The sequence below is a fragment of the Dioscorea cayenensis genome, chromosome 9 (genome assembly GCF_009730915.1).
Source record: "Dioscorea cayenensis subsp. rotundata cultivar TDr96_F1 chromosome 9, TDr96_F1_v2_PseudoChromosome.rev07_lg8_w22 25.fasta, whole genome shotgun sequence".
NCBI classification, from domain to species: domain Eukaryota; kingdom Viridiplantae; phylum Streptophyta; class Magnoliopsida; order Dioscoreales; family Dioscoreaceae; genus Dioscorea; species Dioscorea cayenensis.
In genome coordinates this window covers 2,921,654-2,945,929 of record NC_052479.1, presented here as the reverse complement: position 1 = coordinate 2,945,929, position 24,276 = coordinate 2,921,654, and the positions used below count along the sequence as shown (strand labels likewise).

Below are 24,276 nucleotides of genomic sequence, written 5' to 3'. Positions count from 1 at the left end.
ATTCAACCAAATCCTCATATTTTTAATTTTTCATCCTACCATGTTCCTCCAACTACCTAGGCTTCCTCACCAACTTTATATTTATCTTTATGTAAATAAAACTTTAAGTAAAACTTTAAGGAAAACTTTGCCACTTTTTATCATATAATCCTTCTTATTTTTTTTATTTGTATTTTCAGTTATGTACTTTCAATATTTTAATAAGATATTGAAAAATATTTCAAATGGCCTAGAAAGTAATTAAACTTGACATAAGTGTGGAGAAGGCAAACTCACCCTCCTAGAGCTTGGCATGAGTGCAAACTCGTAGACAAAAAAGTTATTTAAAAACAATTTTATAAATTTAATTTAATTTAAATTTAAAAATAAATATTTTAAACATCATATATGTTTTGGAGATTTATAAGTTTGAAAGACATATTAAGGAATTAAAAGAGTTAAAGAGACCTCCAGCTACTTTTATCTTATTATTATCTTATGAAGGGTTTTAAATTGATATTATTATCAATATGAAAAGAACCATGCAACATGTTTGTATTACGGAAAAAAAAAACATTTTCATCAATCTAATAAAAACAATTTGACTAATAATATTTAAACTAAAATGCACTTTATCAATGTGCCAAAAGTTCTTAATAAATAATTTATTAACTTTTAAATATTAAAAAAAATCCAAACGGCTTTTAACCGTTTTAAGTTTTAATTTTAAATTTAGATGGAACATAACCGAAACTGAAACTTTATATTCAAACACTTTTTTTTTCTTTTTAATTTGATAAGATAGTGGATGCAAAGTGGATAACATAATATATTTTTAATTATTATTGAAACACTTTTTTCAGTCCGGAATATTTCCATAGTGTAAAAAAAAGGGATCTTTTTACAACTTTATTAAAATGTTTTTAATTATTATTAAAAAAAATTATATCAATCTCGGATTTGGAGAAAGTGAAGGTCAAAATTGAAAAAAAAAGCAATCTCTTTTATCTCGTGTCTGAAACCCACGTGCGGCGCTGCTTACCACGCGTGCGCATCGATGTCCACTCAAATCCATCCACGTAATCCCCATCCAATCTTCAAATAAATTGATATTTATTTAATATAAATTTTCTAAATATGTTTTTACATTTATACCCCCACCTAATCTTCAAAAAAGGTTTTTATTTTTATTTTTTTTTAATTAAAGTTCGTTTTGGCCCTTTAAGAAAAACATGCTAATCATGATAATTAAATAAAACATGTTTGTGCATTTTATTTCCTTTGGCTAATATAAGTTTGTAAATGTCACACATATTAATTAACACATTAATTTAACAAGATAAAAACTAGCGACTTATCTAGTATCTCGGAGACCAACACAAATACATATTTTTGGAAGGATTAAAGTGAATAAAACCTCACTTCTAACTCAACTAACTTCAAATTTGGTTACTATGATTTTTAGTTTAGTTGAAATGTATAGACAGAAAGATATAGACCTTAATATATCAGTCATTAGATTTTGAATCCAATAGTTGCAATGTGAACAGTAAAGTGAATAACATCCATCAACAATCCTACCAATAGTTTTATGAACAATAAATAGTGTTGCGAGTAATGATCAGTGCAAAAATTGAATGCACAGTTCTCGCATCACAACTGTACGATCGTCATATCAACAGTGACCCTTCAATCACGATAGTTCAACCTAATTTTCACATTCCCTCCGATTTTTTTTTAACCAACTAATTCACCCATTTTTTAGCCAGAATAACTCTTAACCACTATTCTTTACTATTGTTGGGTGCCCTCTCTCTTCACCCTTGTCCTTGTCTTTATCTTTGTCTTTTATTTTCTCTCTCTTACTTTTAATTTTATATGAGATGCTCTGCGAATGTTCGCAAAGAACAATACTCTGTTAATGTTCACAAAGAACGTATTGCTCTATATATTAATAAATATGGATAAGTTATATGTCAAGAACATGCACTAGTTTTTCAAATATTCCACGTGCTTTCATTTTGCGGTGGGATTTGACCCATCATCCCTCGCTTGTATGAGACTTGATACGAATAAACTATGAGCTTATGATACCGCTGACAAAAGTGAATATATATATATATATATATATGTATATATTCATTCCATTTTGATGTTATGTTCAATTTATAAATTAAAGTTGATAATATTTTTTTTTTTTTTTGTAAAAGTCCGAAACAGACAGTGTAGGGACCAACAATGAACTTTTTCACCTTGGTTAAAATAACGGTAACACTCAGGTACAAAAAAACCAAGGGTATTCTGGTAATTACAATCAGTGGTACGTGCGGATCCGACCCGAAGATATCGGATCTCGTAGCCCTACCGATCCGAATTGGGACAACCACTTCGTGCACGAAAATCTCAAAACGTTTGTTACTAAACAAACAAACTGAATTTACATTTATACCCTCAAAAGACAAGGCCGTGATCTAAACGGTAAAGAAAACGGTGGAGATGGAAAAGATAACGGTCCTTGTCGGGTCCGTTTGTTCCCCGTTATCCCACCCGTGTGATCATCATTGGACTGATCCCATCCGACCATGATCATTCTCTTGTGTTCACCAAATTCTTCCTTTTTTTTTCTTAAAATAAAATTTCAAAATTTTATGAAATTACAATGTTCCAAACTAAAAGATTTTTTGTTATTTTTTATGTTATGTAATTCCTTATTTCAGTTATTTGGATATAAGTTGAAGGTTTTGGTTTTTAATTTTATATATGGCAGTCGACAAGCACCCCCCAATTTAAGAGTTATCAAAAGACAAGCGTGTAAAGAGGTGCACTAGTTACAGTGCTTTATGTACATTATAGAGATTTGTTAATTCGATCAGATGCCACATAGGGCAATGAAAATCCATCATGTATACCTCTAGAAGATTTTCAGAAACTATATTGAGATAATAAATTTTTTCTACTATGTAACTTTGAAGATGAAAGATATTACTCTTCCTATAGGGGACCCATCAGAACCCATTTGAATATATTATAATCAGTATATGGGCTCAGGGAATAGTACATAAATACTATTAAGAATGGGGGCAAAGTTTTGAACTTGTGCTTGAGCATGCATTGCCAAGTGCCTTTATTATTGGACAAAGCAAGTGTCGGTAAAAGAGAAGTAATTTTTTTCTATTTTGAGAATTGTCCTTCTTTTGATTTAATAATATTAATTATAAATAAGTATTTAATATTTTTAAATTTATTTTTAATTAATGATAGTGCTAATATTTATTTTTCTAATAATTATTAAAGTACATTTATTTCAATAATTAAATCTTTTGTTTCTTGGATAACTTCCAAACTAACACCTCCAAGAATTGGTCCAATTTTTTTTTTATAAAATAATGGGTCTTAATTAATATTTATAAAAAAAAACCATTACAATAAACCATGGATGCTAATAAAAATTTATTAAATACATTTATCCAAATAATTAAAATATTTTCAAAATAAGCCAGTGGAATAACTTCCCACCAAACACCTTCTCAAAGAGCCCCACAAATTTTTTTTAATAAAATAAATGCTTCCATGAAGAAAAATCTCCATTCAAATGGACCATAATGAAGGTTCATAAAAAAAAAAGCCATTACTTTTCCAACTTATTCCTTCTCAATGGATAAATGAGAGAGAGAAAAAAGAGGAGAGAAATTGTGGATACTAATAATAAATAAAAATAATAAATAACTATTATTCTTGTCATAATTATTATTTATTTATTTATTTTTAAGTATACAAGGGTGTTTATGTAAATGCACTCACATGATTCCTCCCAATTCCAAAGCTCTCACCTTTTACTCATCCTCACACTCCTCTCATGTCTTTCCTTCTCTCTTTGACAAAGAGAGAGAGAGAGAGAGAGAGAGAGAGAGAGAGATCTTCTTCTTCTTCTTCTTCTCCTGATTAAAGGGTGGGCAGGGGGAATCTCTTTGGAGTGGTGGTGGTTCTGAGCAAAAGGGGGACAAAGCCTTGCATGCCAATGCACCTCTAAATGTTCCTCTTTTGAGCTCCAAATCCGAGGCTGCTTTGCTTTTCCATCTTTCTTCTTCTACTTCATCTTCATTGCTTTCATCTGGGCTTTTGGGGATATTATTTGAGTTGTTTTGTTGCGAATAATGAGTGAGGGTGAGCAAGATGGGCAACTGTGGAACCAGAGACGAGTCTGCCGTCGCTGCTGCTCATGCCCAAGGTACTGTATTTCGTTCTCTTTCTCTTTTTGCATTTTCTTAATGGATTTGTTTGGTTTCTGTGTTCAAAAAGAGTTTTTGGAATGTGGGTTGCTATAAAGATTGGATTTTGGGGGTGATCGGCCTTGCAGAGTTGCATTTATTTTTTATTTTTTATTTTTTGTTGTGATTTTTTTTTTTCTTTTTTTGGTTGTTGAAAGATGCTTTGTTTGTTCTTCTTCGTTTCTTTTTTTTTTTTAACATGATTTTGGATGGTTTGTTTGGGGTTCAAATGGAAAGGGAAAAGTGGGCTTGGATTAGCTCTCCAAGTCAATTTGGACTTCTCTTTCTTTGTGGTCCTTTTTGTGTTCTTATTGTTCTGGTTGTGGATCAAAGAAATAACCTTGTCAGATATTTGTCTTAGTGTGTGATGAGGACCACCCATTTTCTTAGGAAAATGTGTTCCTTTTCATGCAGATCTGGTTTTAGAGATGGACCTGATGTTTAACTCAAGAGTTTGTCTCTAAGAGTAAAACTAATCACCATGCTGTTTGTTTCTGCCATTTTAAATCTCTCAGTAACTTTCAAGCTGTGATTTTGATCTCGATATGCTTAACTTGCATAACACCTTGCTTTCATTATACGGAAAATATTCTCTGATTTGGTAAGAAGATGAATAATGTTCTTGTGAAATGCTTGTGCTGCAGTTCAGCAGCTGCACATGTTTCAGCTGCCTTCTAAGAGCACCCAATCAGACAAGAAGCACAATCGATCATTTTCAGACCTAAGTGAACCATCAACTCCTCGAGTTTTTGAGGATTCAAGGAACATATCGATATACACCAATGTCATTGCTTTCACATTGTTTGAACTTGAGACAATCACAAAGAGCTTCCGTTCAGATTATGTTCTTGGTGAAGGTGGATTTGGGACTGTGTACAAAGGTTACATTGATGAGAATGTGAGGGTTGGACTGAAATCTCTTCCAGTTGCTGTCAAAGTCTTGAACAAGGATGGGCTTCAGGGACATAGAGAGTGGCTTGTAAGTATATTTTTCACTCTTCCAATGTATTCTCAGGCTTATGATGCTTATCTATTGGCCTTTTTATCATGTTTGCTTGTTTGATGGTTTCTTCTTTCCTAGAGTCATGATCCTCAGCTGACATCATATTGCCGTGGTGAGCTTCCCTTTAAATTATCCTAGGCTTTAGTAATTGGTCAGAGGTTGCTACAAGATTTCAGTGACTAGAAAGTATAAAATGCCTTTCTCTTCTTATCAAGCCTGAATTATTTGGTGTTGAGGTATAGCATCCATGTTGTAGTTCATAAGGGATGACATGGGTGTGTGTCATTCGACATACTTGGTCTTTGTTCCCCTGCTCAAAATATTTACCAATTCCTTGACAGGTTATATTTCCTTATTGTCTGCAAACTGCTTGAGGTCATTGAAAAGGGTGCAAAGTGAAATAATTATTATGAAACATATACATTGGAATATTATTTATTTTCAGAACTGTTAGCCGAAGCCAGAATTTCGTGAAGTTTAGGAAGTTGTCGTCAAACTCTTCACTTATGATCCCAAATTAATCTGCTAATCTTTATGTACATCTTGTTTTCTAGTCCCCTGTGTAATCCTTTTTTTCTCTCTTCAGACTGAGGTTAATTTTCTAGGACAACTGAGACATCCTAATCTGGTGAAGCTGATTGGATATTGCTGCGAAGATGATCACAGGCTGCTTGTTTATGAGTTCATGTTCCGGGGTAGTCTTGAGAACCATTTATTCCGAAGTGTGTAAAGCTACCTCTCTCTTTCCTTTTTTTCAGCAAAATGATCTTTCATTTACTGCTCGCCTTTGACATAGAACTTGTATGCTTATGTTCCACAATAAGTTACATGAGTCCGATACAATATTTATTTATTTGTGAAATTATGAAAAGAAAAAAAATTTACAGCTTTGTGTGAGGTGGACTGTGAACTTTATTTCATCCATTTTAGCAAGATAGCTATAAAAGGTACTTTTGTGGAAATCTTCATCTTTTTTATGTGTTGACAACTACATACTATTCCTTAAAGGAACTTATTTTGCTCTCCAGTTTACAGTTCCAGAACTGTTTCTCTTTTCTAGTCATGATTGTGTTATTCATTTTTGATAGTTTACAATTGTTCTAAACTTGCATTAAGAAGGTTCCGATCATTAAACTTCTTGTTTTGGATGAGATAGGCAAATATATAATCAGATTAATATCTCTTATTCACAAATATTTATATTTACTATGAATATCTCTGTTAAAATGCACAACTAGGTCAACTTAATCGAAAGGAGTAATTTAGAGTCAAATTCTAGGTTTCAAATGATCTGGACTTTTTGAGTATTAATCAAGTAAATAATGTGAATTCTGTATCTTAAGATGTTATATTCTTGATCATACATTTTTTTCTCCAGCTTTTGGTGTAGATTGGAGTTGACCATTAGCTTTATATATTTTTTTCAGAAAGGACACCTCAGATCAATCATATTAACCTCTTTGTAGATGATTTTTGTGATACATTTTCATCTGACCTGATTAACTCTGTTTGAGGAATTCAGAGACCGCGGCTCCACTGTCATGGGCAACAAGAATGATGATTGCGCTTGGGGCTGCCAAAGGGCTTGCTTTCCTTCACAATGCTGAAAGGCCTGTTATCTACCGAGATTTTAAGACCTCAAATATCTTGTTGGACTCTGTTAAGTAGTGTTGAAGTTTGTTATTCATTTTTCTGATCACTTGTCATAGTTTCTCAACCTGAAAACACACTGGATGACAAAAGCTTCTGACTTCCTGTTATTTTTCCATGTTCTCGCAGGATTATACTGCTAAACTTTCCGACTTTGGACTCGCCAAAGCTGGTCCACAAGGAGATGAGTCTCATGTATCGACAAGGGTGATGGGAACCTATGGTTATGCTGCTCCTGAATATGTGATGACTGGTATCATCTTATAACTTGATGGACTATATCCATATTAATTTCGATTTACTGAGTTACAAAATTTTAGTCTATCCAATGTTTTTATCTATGATACAAATTCCTGTGTTGTTATAAGGCACTGACTAGATGCACATTCAACATGTTTATACTCAAATCATATGAAATTTGTTTATAGTCGATACAAGTTATTGTTTACGGGTGCAATGTGCGAACAGGTCACTTGACTGCCAGGAGTGATGTATACAGCTTCGGTGTTGTCCTTCTCGAGCTCTTAACAGGCCGAAAGTCTGTGGACAAGACACGACCGAGCAAGGAGCAGAGTTTGGTTGATTGGGCTCGTCCAAAGCTCAATGACAAGAGGAAAATGCTACAAATAATAGACCCCAGGCTGGAGGACCAGTACTCCGTGCGAGCTGCACAGAAAGCCTGTAGTTTAGCATACTACTGTCTAAGCCAGAACCCAAAGGCGAGGCCACTCATGAGTGATGTCGTCGAGACCCTTGAACCCTTACAAGGAAGCAATGCAAGCGAGGGCTCTGCTCGCGTCCCAATGCTTGAAGGCCTTCCTGACTACCGACTTCACCGGAGGTTCCCAGCCAACAATGCAAGCTGCAGATCAAGTCCCAGTCCTAAATGCACCCCAAGTCCGATTACCGCCTGCCGTGTAAGATGAGATAAGTGATATCGATCTGATGCTGAAGTAGATTCCGTTTCGGTTTCGGTTCTTGTTCTACCAATGTAAATTATTAATGTTTGTGTCTTTGGAGTTTTGCTTTGTTTCGCAGTGAGAATGCTGAATGTAAATGTCGCGGTTCTAACCATGAGTGTTAACATGGGAACCTCTAATGCTGCACAAGCAGGGTTTGATTCTAGCAATGAAATGACACTTTGTTTGCCTTGTTTAAAAAACATTTGGAAGTGAATGTCAAGTAGAGTTTATTTCAGCTTATGCAATGTCTTAATGGGTTTGGAATCTTTGGATTCAGCAGTATCAAGTTTATGAGAAAAAAAAAAATACAGAAGGAAGGAATTATGCAGTAGAAACAAAGAATTATGATCAATTGAATTGTTTGATGAAAAGTAGCTGCACATCAGAGCATTGCAATCAAGTCAAAGAATGAGGCTTCAAACAGAAATAGATTCATAGATACAGGTGCATTCATTGGCATGTTTCAAACTTCTCACAAAAGTCTTTGGAGAATTTTTAGTTAGATGTAAATCAAACATATCATGTTGGTTAGAAAAACAAGCCAGTTGCCGACATGCATTAGATGTAAATCAAACATATCATGTTGGCTAGGAAAACAAGCCAGTTGTCGACATGCATATTGATGGAGAATTAAGGAAAGCATAAAATATAAATCAAACATATCATGTTGGCTAGGAAAACAAGCCAGTTGTCGACATGCATATTAACGGAGAGCATAAGATATAAATCAAACATATCATATTCGCTAGGACATGCATATTAACGGAGAATTAAGGAGAGCATAAGATATAAATCAAACATATCATATTCTCTAGGAAAACAAGCAAGTTGTCAAAATGCACATTGACGGAGGATTAAGGAAAGCATAAGAAATAAGATGAGGTGAAGGTATTTGTTCTAGTTTGAAAAGAATTTGCAGCTCAAAAGTGGCATGGAGAATGTCAAAAAGCCAATAAAAAAATAAAATAAAAACAAAAGAAAGAAAAATAAAATTCCAAAGGCTATTTTGCATTAAAGAAAATTTCAGGGACTTGAAGGTAATTTACTCTCAAAATCATTTTCAAACACTATTTAGATTCTTTTTTCCCTCTGCAAAAACACTAAAAAAAACTTTTTTTTTTCTTTTCTCTTAGCCCATTATTCTTTTTGAAACAAATTAATTTAAAATAAAAAAAGCATTTGAGCTAAATTATTTTAAGTAGGTTAACTTTGATAAAATCACATTATTATCCTTACTAAACATAATTAATCCTCATTTATTTTTAAATTTTTTCTTTTCTCAAGCCTGGTCATCTCCACCAACTCTATTATTTTGATAAAGTTTAATTTGAAGAATTAATTAGCACTTTGGACTCCATTGCATACTTTTTGTAGCTTTGGTAAAAAGAGTTTTGTACCTTGATAAGTATTAAGTTGTGGGCTTTACTTAAAGTGAGTTTTGATATATTCTTTATAGTGTTTACATGTTGGTTTATTTTTAACTCTTAAAAGACTAAGATATCTTCAATATATATTTTTTTAAAAAAATAAATTCAAACGTGCCGCAAATATTACCATATCAATAAGACTAATATACAATAAACATAAGTAGATAATTTCGAGGGTTTGATTGGGTAAAATTTGTTAGACCTTATACTTATGCAACGTTAGTTTAAAATATTCAAAATATTCCACCCATATTAAGCATTTAAAACATGAACAAGACTTTCAAAAAAAATCAATTCCCCATTAAGTACCTAGTAATTTAATTTTTAAAAAATTAATTTGTATGTTAAATTTCATTTTTGCTTTTTAAGTATCTCCTCCTCTGAAGGTGGTAAATAGAAGTTGTAACCGGGCGGTACAGAAATGGGGAGCAGTCTTCTTGTCCTAGCCCCCGCCAAGGACCAGGATGGGGAATCTTAGTCCTTGAATCCCCACCCCCGTCCCCATGGGAAACCTTCCCCATGGGGATCCCCATGCTAATACACATATGAATTTTATTTCATTTGTAATTATTTAATACCAATATACTTATCCAAAACATAAAATCATTCAATATAAAAGCTCCACAAAAGAACATATAAAACACTAGCAAAAAAAAAAAAAAATTTCTCAAAATATTTATCAATATAGAGCAAACTATAAATATAATACCTATACAAGTACAACTATATAATCTAATACATAGAGAGCTCAATAAAACCACTCAAGACTTTGAATCCCAATGAGAAAGGCTACACACAAAATCAATATGCTTTTGTATCTTGCAATTTCAACAATCAAACAATGAAAATTAATAACAAATCACTGAAATGTCAGCCTTATTACAAAATTAACAAACACAAGGTGCACAAATTAGATGAAAATATGGTAAAGATCACTAAAATATTGGTGTTGTGAGAATTATAATGATAAAAATATAATTAATTAAAATAAATTAACTAGGGATGGGAATCCCCTCGGGGTGGGGAGAGCACTACCTGTCCTCATCCCATTTAAGGAAATGAGGACAAGTTGATCCCCCCCACCCCCACGGGAAAAAATCGGAGATTCCCCATCCCCATCGAGTGGGGTCCCTGCTGGGATGGGGGATTTCTGGCCCCACTACCACCCTTAGGGTGCGTTTGGATGACGGAATATGAATAGAGATAGGAATGGGGGTAATGAAGAGAGGAATATGAATGAGGGTAATGGGGAGGGGATATGAATGAAAACTGTGTTTGGTTAGAGAGGGTTATGCATTGGGAATGTAAAAACTAAAAAGTAAGTAAATGATATATGAGACAATTACCTTTAAACCCTTCCTAGAAAAACAATTATATATATATGTTTAATGACAATTAGAAATTATTAACTTAATTAATTAGGTTAATTGATTAATTAATTATTTATTTAAGATAATTAATTATTTATTTAAGATAAATTAATTATTTTATTAACTTAATTAATTAGGTTATTTATTTATTTATTTAAGACAATTAATTATTTTATTAACTTAATTAATTTTATTAATTAATTAATTAAGTTAATTAATTATTTTTAACTTAATTAATTATGTTAATTAATGATTTTATTAATTAAGTTAATCAATTATTTTATTAACTGTATTAATTAAGTTAATTAAATTAATACAATTAATTATTTTATTAACATAATTAATTATGTTAAATTAAGTTAATTAATTATTTTTTAACTTAATTAATTATGTTAATTAATTATTTTATTAATTATGTTAATTAATTATTTTATTAATTAAGTTAATCAATTATTTTATTAACTGAATTAATTAAGTTAATTAAGTTAATACAATTAATTATTTTATTAATTAAGTTAATAAATTATTTTATTAACTGAATTGATTAACTTAATTAATTAATTTTATTAATTAAGTTAATCAATTATTTTATTCATTAAGTTAATTAACTTAATTGGTTATTTAAATAATTAAGTTAATCAATTGTTTTATTAATTGAATTAATTAAGTTAATTAATTAATTAATGAAGTTAACAAAATTTATTATTTTTTAATTAAGTTAATCAATTATTTTATTAACTGAATTAATTAAGTTTATTGAGTTAATTATTTAAGTTAATTAAAGATGGTTAGGTTTTAAGTTGGGATATACAAATAATATTTTATTTTGAAATGGGCAAAAATGTAATTTTTAATCTCATTAATGGGTATTCCCCCCAATATGGGGAATGACTTATGCCTTTGGGGAAGGTAATGAATACCCCTAGCCTTCAATGATTACATGCACAAAAGAACATCCAAACAATGTGGAAGGAATGTGTAATCAATGAATACCATACCAAGGGTAATCATTGATGTCATCCAAACACACCTTTAATGGCAAAAAGGCCCCCTCCCGCTAAGAATAATCTCCGATCCCCATCCCCATTCTCGAAGAAATCCCCGTCCCCACCGTCGTGCATAGTAATACACTCATAAATTTAGTTTTTCTTCTTTAAATTATTTAACATTAAGATGAATATATTAGACAATATACCTATAAAATAGTATTTATAAAATTAAACACAAACAGTCATATATTGAAACTTACCAAAAAATACTCCATCAAATATTTATCAACATAAATCAAAAACTAGAATTTTGAATCTATATTAGGACAAAATACTTGTAATTATGTATAGTTTGACCCATAATATGTAAATGCTTTTTCTACCCTAACCGTATGTCATGAAATGGGGATAGGTTAGCCCCCACGGGTCCATTCCTACCTCGAGAAGGAACAATTGATGAATCCCTGATTCTGAGAAGGATTGTAGATTTCCTGCTTCGTTACTACCGCTATATCCTCTGCCATCTCTCCATCTAGCAAGCCATCAGTGGTGGTCATCGATGTGCATGACTAGGCCATGATCTAGAAGTGATGTATCTAGCAATTCAAACCCTTCACTTGTGCTTGCATTAGTGGATCCCTTCACATAGGCCATACATATTGTTGTCCCCATATCTCTAGGTGGTATCTCTATGAATTTTTTTTTTTTTTATAAATTTCATGTTTTATGTTATTAATAAATATAAAGAAGCCTATATGTTACAACAGATGATATTCAATGCCCAATTAGCAAACTCTAGAAATAACATAAATTGCAAGCAAGACATGTCAACATGTAAAATAATTTTAAAGTTTTAATTATTTTAAATTTATTATAAATTATAATGCATGTAATGATACTCTTATGTACAACATTGTTGAAATTAAAAGACCACTCACCAAAAAAGAAACCACAAGATAAGATGACACGACACCACTCCCACCAACCCACCTCCCACTTAACATGGAAAATCTAGAAACTTCCTCTCAAATATTACTAGTCAAAAGCATGCAACCAAACTTTACAGCCCCTCCTGAGTCCTGATAACAACTCCCATTAAAATTTCCATCCCTCTCTCCATTGATTTTTATATGACACCATAAATACAAACAAATCATAGACATACATGCAAACAAAAAACAAGAAAGGAAAGCTAGTTCTTGAAGCAAAATCAGATGAACACTGCCCACAAATAATTAATGTGTTTCTTGCTAAGATATGTTGGCATGGACCGCATGGTCCTACCATGCAACTAGTGCATGTTTATCATCACTTATCCTTATTTCATCATTCACCTCTATCTTTCTTTCTCTCTTCAAGCCATGTCCACCCTTATCATTCATCTCCTCACTCTTTCCTTCTTCCTCTCTTCCTTCCTCCAAGGTAATTAATCTATATATATATATATATATCTATCATCAAACTTTTTTATATATATATATATATATATAGTTCATATATGTCTTGTTCATGCATATGCAGGGACTTATGCAAACAAGTACCATCCTGTTGGGTTGATTGAATACAAACTATATGGAGCTGATGAACTGAACACAAGCAACAATAGGAGGATTCTTGAGCCATTTCAGCAATGTCTTGAATGTCGATGTTGTTCGGCCGGTGACCCGACGAGCTGTTCTTCGATGTCTTGCTGTTTCGGCATTGACTGCAACCTCCCTGATAAACCTTATGGTGTGTGTGCCTTTGTTCCTAAGACTTGCAACTGCACCTCCTGTGTCTAAACTTCATCAATTGTCATGATAACTGTTCATAAACTCAGCTATATATATATATATATATATATATGTTCAACCTGTCATTGAGTGATAGAGAGGATCATGCTATATATACTTCAGTCCTGCATGAGCATTACAGTGTGTATACTTCTTTCAATTGATACTCAAAATAAGGTTGATAAATTAAAAATGAGTCATATTGTTACTGTGGCATGTAGTGAAGACAGTTGAGTAAATATAGTTTAATTAGAGGAAGTGAGCAATCACAAAGTGGCATCAAACAAACATACATACATACATACATACATACATATTTATATATATATATATATATGTTAATTTATTTATTTATAGTGTCATTTGCATGTGGGTGTGATTATATATATAACCAAGTGGGTGTGAGATGAGTTGGTTTATACAAAGATTTGCAAAACTAATTAGTTAATTATCTCTATAAATATCTTATTGTGTAAAGCTGTGTTGAATTTAAAATTTTATGAAAGTGTACTGAAATCACATGCATGAGAGCAGGTTTAGTACTATCTTATTTCATTATCTATATATTCATTTCAATTTTGGTACTTTAGAAAAAACAATTGTCAAAAAAATCAAGAGGAATGAAAGTGGAAATAATTCAAAAGGACATGTATTTTGTGTTTTGGAAGCTTCAGTTCATGGATTAAATCAGAATTTACTTTAGACATTATGATTAACCTCACACATAAAAATGCTATATATATAGTCAATCTAATGCATGGTTTAACTAATTAAACAGTTTAGCATATCTTTTATTTTAATACATTCCAATTAATAAAAAGTTATATATGCATATAATTAACACTAATTAATCATCTCCAACACTAGGATTACATTCTAATTATGTTACATTGTTTGACTGTTTAAGTATTCTTTTTGTCCCTAAAACTTCAATGAGTAATCATTTATTATTGTTGATAAAAAAAAATGTATCCAAAAAAATAGTTACAAACATTTTATATAATTTGCAAGAAAAAAAATTCTGAAAACATGATCATTTTCTTATTGATCACTTCTATTCTTGATATTTGGTTGTCAATTTCAAAGTGGCAACTTGTAAATTTTAAATTGATTTGGCACCAACTAATTAGTGGACTTATTAAAGTAATTAACTTAATTAATCCCTAAGCATGACCAGAATCCTTAGCTTAAATATCAAAATCTAAGAAATAAGTGGACAAATTCACTAGAAATTGCTTTATGAATGAATGGATGGTGATATGGAGCCATCACATCTTCCAACCATTTTTCATAATAATATGCACGTCAGCCTTGGCTTACATGTCACACTCCCTTAGTGATCATCACAAATTCAATATGGACTTTTCTTTCTATTTTATTGAGTCTAAAATAAAGGATTTTGACAAGCATTGGATGGTCCAATAGGAAGTCACACATATGGCTTGTGGATGAGTGGCTCTAGGTTGAAATCCTATATTGCAGTTCTATATATCTAGTATTGTAGAAATACTGTATAGTAATTTTTATCAATTGTTCACTATTATTGTCTTGGCATATTAGCATGCCTCACATGTTAAATTTTTATGAGATTGTTAAGCCACCATATATAAATAGCATATCATACATTGTACCTATTCATTCTTTTAACAACCTCTTTGTAAGTAAGCGCTTATTGTTTAAATTTTGATAGGAAGAACTTTGTGCCTTTATATCTTATATTAATTAATTAATTTTTTAAATACGTTTTTATAGTTATACAACATTTAATAGCTCGCAATTAAGCTAATTAATTGAATGAGGAAATCAATAATGTAATTTAGTAATTTAGAGTTTGTCTTTCATGATTTACAAAAACAAATTATCCATCTTTCGGTAAAGAAGATCTTGATTATTTCATATCTTATATTTATGTAGTTTTTCCCCTAACAAAAATATTTAAGCAATTTTAATTCCATTTTTGACAAGATATTTCTAGTTAATAATATGGCGCTATCATTATCATCTTGGGTTGCGCATGTAAAATGACCAGATAGATGCAATTTCAAAATGGGTTAATCACAATTGTGTATATGACAATCACTAGTTAACCCAATAGTAATCACTTTGCAGTAGGGGTAAAAATGCAGGGTCAAAATCCTATACAGGGTATTGTAACAAATTTGTTTATAAATTATTCTTGGATGTAGATATTACTTACTATACTGTTTCAAATGGATTTGATGAGTCCCCTGTGAAAGGTGTTGTATCTCTTCCTTCCATTGTTACATAGGAGAGAGAATTTATTAATTCGATTTTGTCTTAAAAATCTTTTAGGCATGCGCATAACAGGACTAGGGATGTAAACGAGCCGAGCGGAGCTGAGTATCACCATGCTCGAGCTCGGCTCGAGCTCAGTTCGCTGAAAAGCTCAAATAGCTCGAGCTCGGCTCGTTTAAGCTCGATTAGCTTGTATACATAAGTATTTTTGTAATTTTATATAGTTTATATAATTATGTAATTTTGTAATTTATATATAAATAATTTAATATTTTATATATAAAAGCTCGTTTAGGCTCGCGAGCCTCACAAACTGAGTATTTTTGGGCTCGAGCTCGGCTCGTCAACATAAACGAGCAGCTCGAGCTCGCCTCGACTCGTGAAAAATTGAATCAAATTCGAGCATTGACCAAGCCGATCTCGAGTAGCTCACTAGTAGTTTGGCTCATTTACACCCCTAAACAGGACTTTCATCGCCTTATATGACATTTGACCTGATTAATAAATTTCTAAGTGGTCGTTATTTAAACCACTGTTACTGGTGCACAATAGTACTTATTTGTCCCTTGACAATCCCTAATGGGGCCACGTGTAGAAAAAAAAAAGTTGCGTATGCATGAGATAATGATGAATGTATTGATTATCAATAAAAGAAAAAAAGGTTTGCTTGAACTCTGTCATCTCAACAAACATAGATTAATACCAAGCATTCACCTAATCTTCTGTCATTTGATATGTTTCTATAATTTTTTTTTAGAAAAAGCTAAACTAAAAACTTAATCAAATTAATTACATATATTAAGTTAGGATGCAAGACAAAAGTGGTAACATGATGGTATAGTGCATGCTTTAATTCTTGATCACACTTCATTGTAGAACATGACATAAGTGCTTCCAAATGCTCACATGTTTGGCCTAGTGCTAGTTAGTTCATTTATTGGTTAATATATAAATTCAAACATATACAATATATATTACTTGAAAACAATAAAATATTAGTCAAATGAAAAGCTTAACTAGCACTATATGATAAGGGATAAGAACAAACTAATATACCACCACTAAAATGAGCTTTGCCTATAGATTTAATCTTAGTCTTAAACCATGGGCCAGGAATGATTGGTTTTGTAGAACCACATGTAATGAAGGAACACTAGTTACAGGACTAGTTAACTTAGAATTTTCTCATCCTTATCCTTTGTGGAATTGCTTTAATTTTTAACTTAACATCACACTTAACACTTTGTGCAAAGATGATTTCATGCATGGTCATTTTCAAACTTAACATATAATAAATTATATAATTATAAGTAAGCACAATTAAACATCATTCTATTTATAATCAATATATATCCATTTAGGTCTTATTAAAGTCAAGGAATGTGTAAAACCTAGCTAGATTTCCACAATAAAAACATTAATTCTCCACTCTAATCCTTCATTAAGAAAGTTAATCTGACTTGTTTAACACTAACTAATTAATTGGAGCTCCATTATCTAATGCCCCATAAAAAAAGGAAGGAATTAAGAAAATTCCTCCAAAACCTTATTGAATTATCATTAGCAATCCTAATCAAACCAATATGAAGTTTAATTTAAGTCAAGTGGCATGACTTCCATTAAAGTGATCTCTAATTAATTATTTAAGAAAGGTTTGTGTAGATGCCACTCTTGATCATAAATATTTCTTTTTTACTCTAACAAAATAAATATTATTTGATAAATTTAGACCCAAAATGTGGATAATTGAGCTGATTGACCAACCCACTAGCTCTAGTTTCACCCAAACATCAGCATTAATTACTGGTTTTATCTCCACTTTCTCATTCTAATCCCACTATAATTAAGGTTATATAAGTAAATTTGTTCCTTACGGTGTCTGTGTGTATATATATATTATATGCAATTTTTATATATATATATATTTTTTATGCATCCATATATAATCAGATAATGACATGCATACCCCTATATAATATATAATCATTTGCGTATATTGTCATGCTGATAGGTGTATATATGCAAATATCAACAACAAAATTTTGTTCACATATACACCCTTGAAGGAGCACTTTATGCTAAAGTATTGGTTTCATATATAAAGATATATATAAATATATGAAATAATGTTTCTAAGGCTCCAAAGTCCAAACAACTATATAGCAACTTGTGCTTATGCACTCATCACTACCCAATACCCATCATCAAAACCCACCAAGCATGGCACAACCATCATGCACTTTCTTGTACATCCTACAAACAAGCCCTTCTTTAGCTTCTTTGTATATACATGTATACATTCATGCATGTAATTAATTATACAATATTCCATTGTATTAAGCAAACAATTTTTACAAGAAAAAGATTAATTACTTGTTAAAAATGAAACCTTTACTAGTTTTCCTACTGAGGAAAACATTCATTGAAATTTTATATCCATATTTAACCTTGATGACTAGCTTGAACGTGTGCTCTACGTGGAAAGCAAAACTCATGCACAAGATAGAGAATGAGTAAGTTGACCCAAAAAACAAACCACCACTTCTAATGGTTTTCTTGTACTTAGGTCTCACTTTATTTTCTCATATTTGTTCTTCTCCAAAATGCAATAAGTAAAAATAGAAAGGAAGAAAGAAACAAAGACATGCATGTTATTATAATTATGTTAATATAAAAAAAAAAATATAATAATAAAAGCAGCAACCAAAGAGCATGGTTTTATACCCTTTCGGCCAGATAGAAACACAAGAAGAAGAATCTTTGATTGAAGAGATTAAGAGACAATGGCACATCATAAAGCAACTAGTCTTACGTAACTCCCATTCACAAAGCCATGCTTATAACCCTTAATAAAACAAATATAATATTAATAATGCTTCATGAATATATTCCAAGACGTAAGTACTTATAAATATCAACCTCTTCCTTTCCTTGTCTTCTCCATCACCTCAAAGGCCTCTCTTTCAATCTGGTTTCTTTTTTCTATTGTTTCTCTAAAGAATGGGTAGAATTTATCCAGCGGAGAACAGAATAGACGACGAAAAGCCAGTGGTGCGAAGCCACCGCGTAAGCTCATGGACAGTGTGGAAGAAGTCGAGCATGGCATTTCAAGGCACAGATGGTTTCTCAGTGTATGATAGCAATGGAGGACTAGCTTTCAGAGTAGATAACTACTCGAGAAGACACAAACGTCTCGCCGGTGAACTCGTGCTCATGGACGGTGCTGGTGCCGTCCTTTTCGCTCTCCGACCACAGGTAATGATTACTAAAGAATAGAGAATATGAACAAGATTGACGTTAATTATTTGCAACTCAGCATTGAGTGTTTGATTTGTTGCAGATATTCAGCATGCATGATCAGTGGAATGGATTCAAAGAAGAAAAAGAAGGATTGAGAGCAGGATCAAAAAGGCATGTTTTCTCAATGAGGAAGAGATCAGTGCTTCAGAGCAGCGACGAAACAGATGTGTTTATGGTGAGTTCAGGGGGACATCTTTCGCCGAAGCCAGATTATCGCATAGAGGGCTGTTTCTGGAGAAGAAACTGCAAGATTCGGGGAAGCTCCGGCGAGGTGCTGGCGAAGATATCACGGAAGAAGGCAAACAGCTCAACGATCCTGAGTGACGATGTTTTTAGTCTGACAGTCGAGCAAGGAGCAGATTGTGAGCTGATCATGGCTTTCATGGTTGTCTTGGACAGGATTTGTCAAAAACCATTCAGTCCCATTTTGTGTTCTAGCAATGCAGTCCATTGATCTGTTGATGTTTCCATCAACATTGAATGTATATTTAACTGAGCCAATAACAAAGATAGTTTTGTAAATATATCACTACTCTGTGGGCAATATCCTGTGCTATAATTTCAACACAAACATCTCAAGATCTATTCGGACAATAACAAAGATAATTTTCAAGATATATCACTGCTCTGTTTGTGGGCAACACAAACATCTCAATATCTATTCAGAAATGCTACTTGTTATTGAGAGATGAAACACATCAGTAAAAGTTACATGAACCAAATAAATTCAAGCATTCACTGGAAGTTTGATACAAATTATGTCTCGAAACAGAGGATCATAACAAGTTAATAAGTGATACACCATGTCAATTGATGAAGGACAGTGAATCTATCCAAGAATGAGGCTTGATCTGTTCAATTTAAATTTTACGAGAAGAGGACTCGATAGTTATCAGCCTCACGGGCCATTTCATCGGCAGTTCTGTCTTTCCGCTCCTCATCGAGGTCAAGCTTTTTCTTTAGCTCCTTCTCCTCTTTGTCAATCTGTTAATGGGCCAGTCAAAGGTCAAGGAATCAGAACAAACTGACCAAATGAACAAACAGGAATGGTTGACAAATTGCATGCACTCACAGCATCATAAATTTCATCATTATTCTCAAAGTCGCCAGTTTTCCTTGGAAGAATATGAATATGCACATGTGGAACTGTCTGGCCTGCTTGGGGTCCATCCTGAGATGCCAAAGAAAAAGAGTTAAAACAAGAAAAATATCCAACATAATCCGAGGCACTTATGCTCCACTAGCCGAAGTTTTCAAATTGTGGGATGGTGAAGATAACTTAGCATGCAACTTTATTCCCTCAAAACAAGATTTTTTTTTAATATATAATAGAAATATACCGGTTTAATACACTAAATGACAGAACCTATAACAATCACAAATATTTAGCATCTGAAAGATACCCATCGGTGAAATAATTAAGAATATGGACAAAAGAAAAACAAACATTACAGTTAAACTGTATAAGCTTTTTATCAATCAAATTCTAGTGGTGGAAAACATTAGCAAAGTCAAAAAAACATCCACCAACTTTATTGCAAGTGTGTTTGGAAGTCTTTGTATATTATTTTTTTAAGGAAAAGAAAAACAAGATTTGCAAATGTATACTCAAAGCACTCGATTTGCCTAGCATGCTTACAAGGCCTATTACCGAAAGGCAATGTAAAAGTAACAAATGCCTATGTACAATTTCTATAGGAAATTGGTGAAAGTTTCACAAAGCACTAAAAACATTGCCCAATTTACTAAAGCAACTAGCCATGATGTCACAGAATCAGATTCTAACAATAGGATGTGATAGGTTGCCAGTTTAGAAACCTTTGTCCTGTAATGGTTTGAGAAATTTGCACCAATACAATGTAGCAAAATGTGCTAAAATGACAGAGATGATCCAGCAATAAATAGAGCATTATATGTTGTTTATTCCTTATTTCTGAGACCAGGACGGCACTACCAAGGGTCTCTTTCACCTAAGAATTTATAGAGAAGACCAAAACAAGGTCGGCTAAGAATTGGGATCATATGCCACCGCTTAGCTGTTCCATTTATGAATTCATATCATGAAAGTCCATATTTCATTGTAAGACGTAACTTGGATGAAAAACAATTGGTTTTATTCGAGAAGTTCATTGAAAAATTGAATGAAAGCATAAACTAATAGTAGTTCACAAGATAGTTGCATGTTGACAATAAAATTAGCAATCCAGATATTTTAAGCATTACAAGATTACACCTAAATAACGAATGATTCCTTCATCTAGGATAATTTGATATGCTTTGTACTACAGTTCCCTGAACCCTAGAGTTTCAATCATATTAAACCTTGGCGATTTGAGATTGACACACTAAAATCAGAAGTTTATTTATTATTTATTTTATAACCAAGCAGTAGGAGTTGAATGGACACAAACGATGTGTTTGGGTATTGGAAATGGAAAGAAAATCAAAAAGTAATGGCGTGACAATTTACTATTGTCAGGTGGCAACCACCAAAGTGGGGTATTGGATTAATTTTGATGAATTTCAAATAAATTTCTTTATTCATGATGTTTGGCATGAAATGGATCAAATAAACCATATATTGGTTCAATAGTTACGTAAGGTATATGATCAAAAAGGACCTCACTCCATCCCAAACACAAATCAATTTGGCTTTAGCTTACACCTGTGGTAGGCCTGAAAGAGGGAGTCAGCGGGACAAGGCCCATATGAATAATTGTTTGGGTCTGGCCCACCATAAACCATAAAGTGAGGTGTCAACCCTTTTTTTTTTTTTGGGTGGCCTAAGTCAAATCAGCAAAATAAGAGAATAGAAATGAGAATTCCTAATTCAAAGACCACTTATGGAAACCAAAACAAAGGCCTCCAAAGAGTTTACATGCTGTTCATGTTTCTCCATTGGTTATCAAATATCAACAACGACTTGTAAATATTAGCTACTTTTGTGTGGTTTATATTTAATTAGGTTGGTCTATCCATATTGATATTAAAAAAGAAGAAGAAGAAGAAGATGTGATAGGGATAACAAATAATGGATTATATAGTAATTTGACTTAAAAACAAGCTACACAATAATAATGCATGTATCAACAAGAAGAAGAATATGAAGATTATAGACACTAATCCAATGAAACTAGATGTCAGAGCAATCAAATCCTATATAGTTTACCTGGATAGTAAATGTCAGTGAGGATGCCCTGTGATAGCTCTCCAGCTGGTCACCAATTTTCTTTGCAGTAAGCCATAAGTCAATAGTCTCGTCAGCGGTAAGATCCACAAAGCGCTTCACTTCACGCCTTGGACACACAAGCACATGTGCATAATGTTAAGGTCTTCAATAATTCAATGAAATTGCATTACAAGCACAACAGCACATACTGACAGGAATGAGATTCTGATAAAGCTATTTAGGAGGCATGCTACCTTACCAACACATCTCCAAATAGACTATTTGGTACATATGATCATTCAAAACATACAAGACAAGCGCTCTGTTGGCAGATATGTGAAGATATGAGATCCATCCTCCTATGAGTTTGTCAGTTTTCTCCCAAAATAGATGCATGCTACCATCACTTTTCACGTAGTCATAAAATTTAATGTATTTGAGGATTTAATAATCAAGCTCCTGTAATTAAAAAAAGATCCCACCAAACTGATGTTCTGGTTACTAAACATAGGTACACATGCACAACTGAAGCAGATATCATATTTCTCATCATATAATTTGATCATAAGACGATGAATATGTTCGTCCACACAAAAGGATATGACCTGCAACGTTCAAGAACATAATTAGAATGGACGTACTAAAGGGAAAGCAGAGAAAAAAAAGGACATTAAAATTTTAAATTTAACAAAACTTTCAGAACAATAATGCGTAAATCTGGAATGGTTATCCTATGATTTTCAAGAGAATCAATGTTCAATGCATCAATCTGAAGTAAATTTCTTCCTTGACATAGAAATGACACTTACCTAAACATGAATTCATAATTTAATATCCAAATATGAGGAAAATGAAATATGTAAAAAGATACAAAGGATAATCAACTAGAAATGACTTTGACAATGGTATGAGAAAATATCAGATACAACAAAACTTTCCGAATTGAATACAAAATCTAAATTTTACACTTGTACAAAAGAAAAGTAACAAAACTCATAAATCAAAGATTTAAAAATTGGAAAAAATAGTAAGGAAGCAAAAAACAAAACCGTTTACCCTACGTAACCAAATTTGGGGTTTTTTGTTTTTTTGTTCAAATGCCCAACGATTTACACTAACCACTCTGCCAATTCACACACTTTTACCATATACTCAACAATTTCAACAAAAATCAAATTTTTTCATGCTCCATTTCATTGTTAACAGATTCAAGCAATGCCAAATAACCTAACTTTTAAAACAATATTCTCTTTTCTTTCGCTTCAGGTTCTCAATTGCCCCAAAAAAATTCAAATATGGCACAATCAACAACAAAAATTTTCATAATTCTGAAATTAAATCAAAGATTTTTCAATAACTAGAAGAACAAACCCAAGAAAATGCATCCACCAATCAAGCACAATTTTTTTTTAAAAAAAGCATGATTCTTTCTTTTCTAAGCGAGATTTTACCAGGAACGACAGGGCGGAGGTTGACAAAGGCAAAGGAAAGCTCGGTGCGGAAGAAGACCTCGCTGCCGCTGATCTTGTACGGCCCAAACTTATACGTCTCCGGCTCCGGCTCCATCTCCGCTCTGGCGCACAAGGGACGGTGCAAGAAGCTACGCGCGCACCGGAAGCGCCGATCAAGCGCGAGCGCAACGAGCGCTGAGTTGTTGGGCAGCTGAAGGAGGAGTAGCGAGCGAGCAAAGCTTAGCATTCGAGAGGAGCTCGATCACTTCGTTGACGAAGAGAGGACGAGGTGCCTTATGCTGCTCCGCGGAGAATTTTAAGCTAATATACCTCGAGATCCGTGTTGATATCAAACCAATGGTGGAGATGCAATTTTGTTTTTTGTTTTTTCTAAAATTACCAATTGAATTATTATAAAATGATTTATTAAACAAAGAAACTGGCATAGATATTAATCACAAAATAATAAATTACTTAAATAAATCAAAATTATTTTTTTTTTTGAATTTTATATTTGTGTATTGTTAACAATTATCATTGAAGAAATACAAAGAGCCTCCTTGTGTACCTCTGTCTATTCTTTTTCTATGCACTATCATTCAGATGATGTCACTGATTGGGTAGACCAACCTTTGGAAGCTCCCAATCCCTCCTCAAGCTAAGTTTTTCATGATAGGATG

General features: G+C 32.6%; 3 protein-coding genes across 3 annotated transcripts; 2 read left to right on the top strand and 1 right to left on the bottom strand.

Moving 5' to 3' along the window:
• Window positions 1-3,785: 3,785 nt before the first annotated feature.
• Window positions 3,786-8,102, top strand: LOC120268849 (probable serine/threonine-protein kinase PBL8). The gene is made up of 6 exons (XM_039276108.1): window positions 3,786-4,207; window positions 4,892-5,226; window positions 5,837-5,972; window positions 6,773-6,909; window positions 7,030-7,153; window positions 7,369-8,102. The coding sequence occupies exons 1-6, from the start codon at window positions 4,153-4,155 to the stop codon at window positions 7,824-7,826; spliced, it is 1,245 nt and encodes a 414-aa protein (XP_039132042.1). The 5' UTR covers window positions 3,786-4,152; the 3' UTR covers window positions 7,827-8,102.
• Window positions 8,103-18,638: 10,536 nt separating this feature from the next.
• On the top strand, window positions 18,639-19,570 carry LOC120269392 (protein LURP-one-related 5-like). The gene is made up of 2 exons (XM_039276729.1): window positions 18,639-18,931; window positions 19,017-19,570. The coding sequence occupies exons 1-2, from the start codon at window positions 18,677-18,679 to the stop codon at window positions 19,428-19,430; spliced, it is 669 nt and encodes a 222-aa protein (XP_039132663.1). The 5' UTR covers window positions 18,639-18,676; the 3' UTR covers window positions 19,431-19,570.
• Window positions 19,571-19,635: 65 nt separating this feature from the next.
• On the bottom strand, window positions 19,636-23,889 carry LOC120269393 (bifunctional bis(5'-adenosyl)-triphosphatase/adenylylsulfatase FHIT). The gene is made up of 4 exons (XM_039276730.1): window positions 23,595-23,889; window positions 22,146-22,292; window positions 20,049-20,147; window positions 19,636-19,960 (listed from the first exon to the last, which is right to left on the bottom strand). The coding sequence occupies exons 1-4, from the start codon at window positions 23,841-23,843 to the stop codon at window positions 19,844-19,846; spliced, it is 612 nt and encodes a 203-aa protein (XP_039132664.1). The 5' UTR covers window positions 23,844-23,889; the 3' UTR covers window positions 19,636-19,843.
• Window positions 23,890-24,276: the final 387 nt, after the last annotated feature.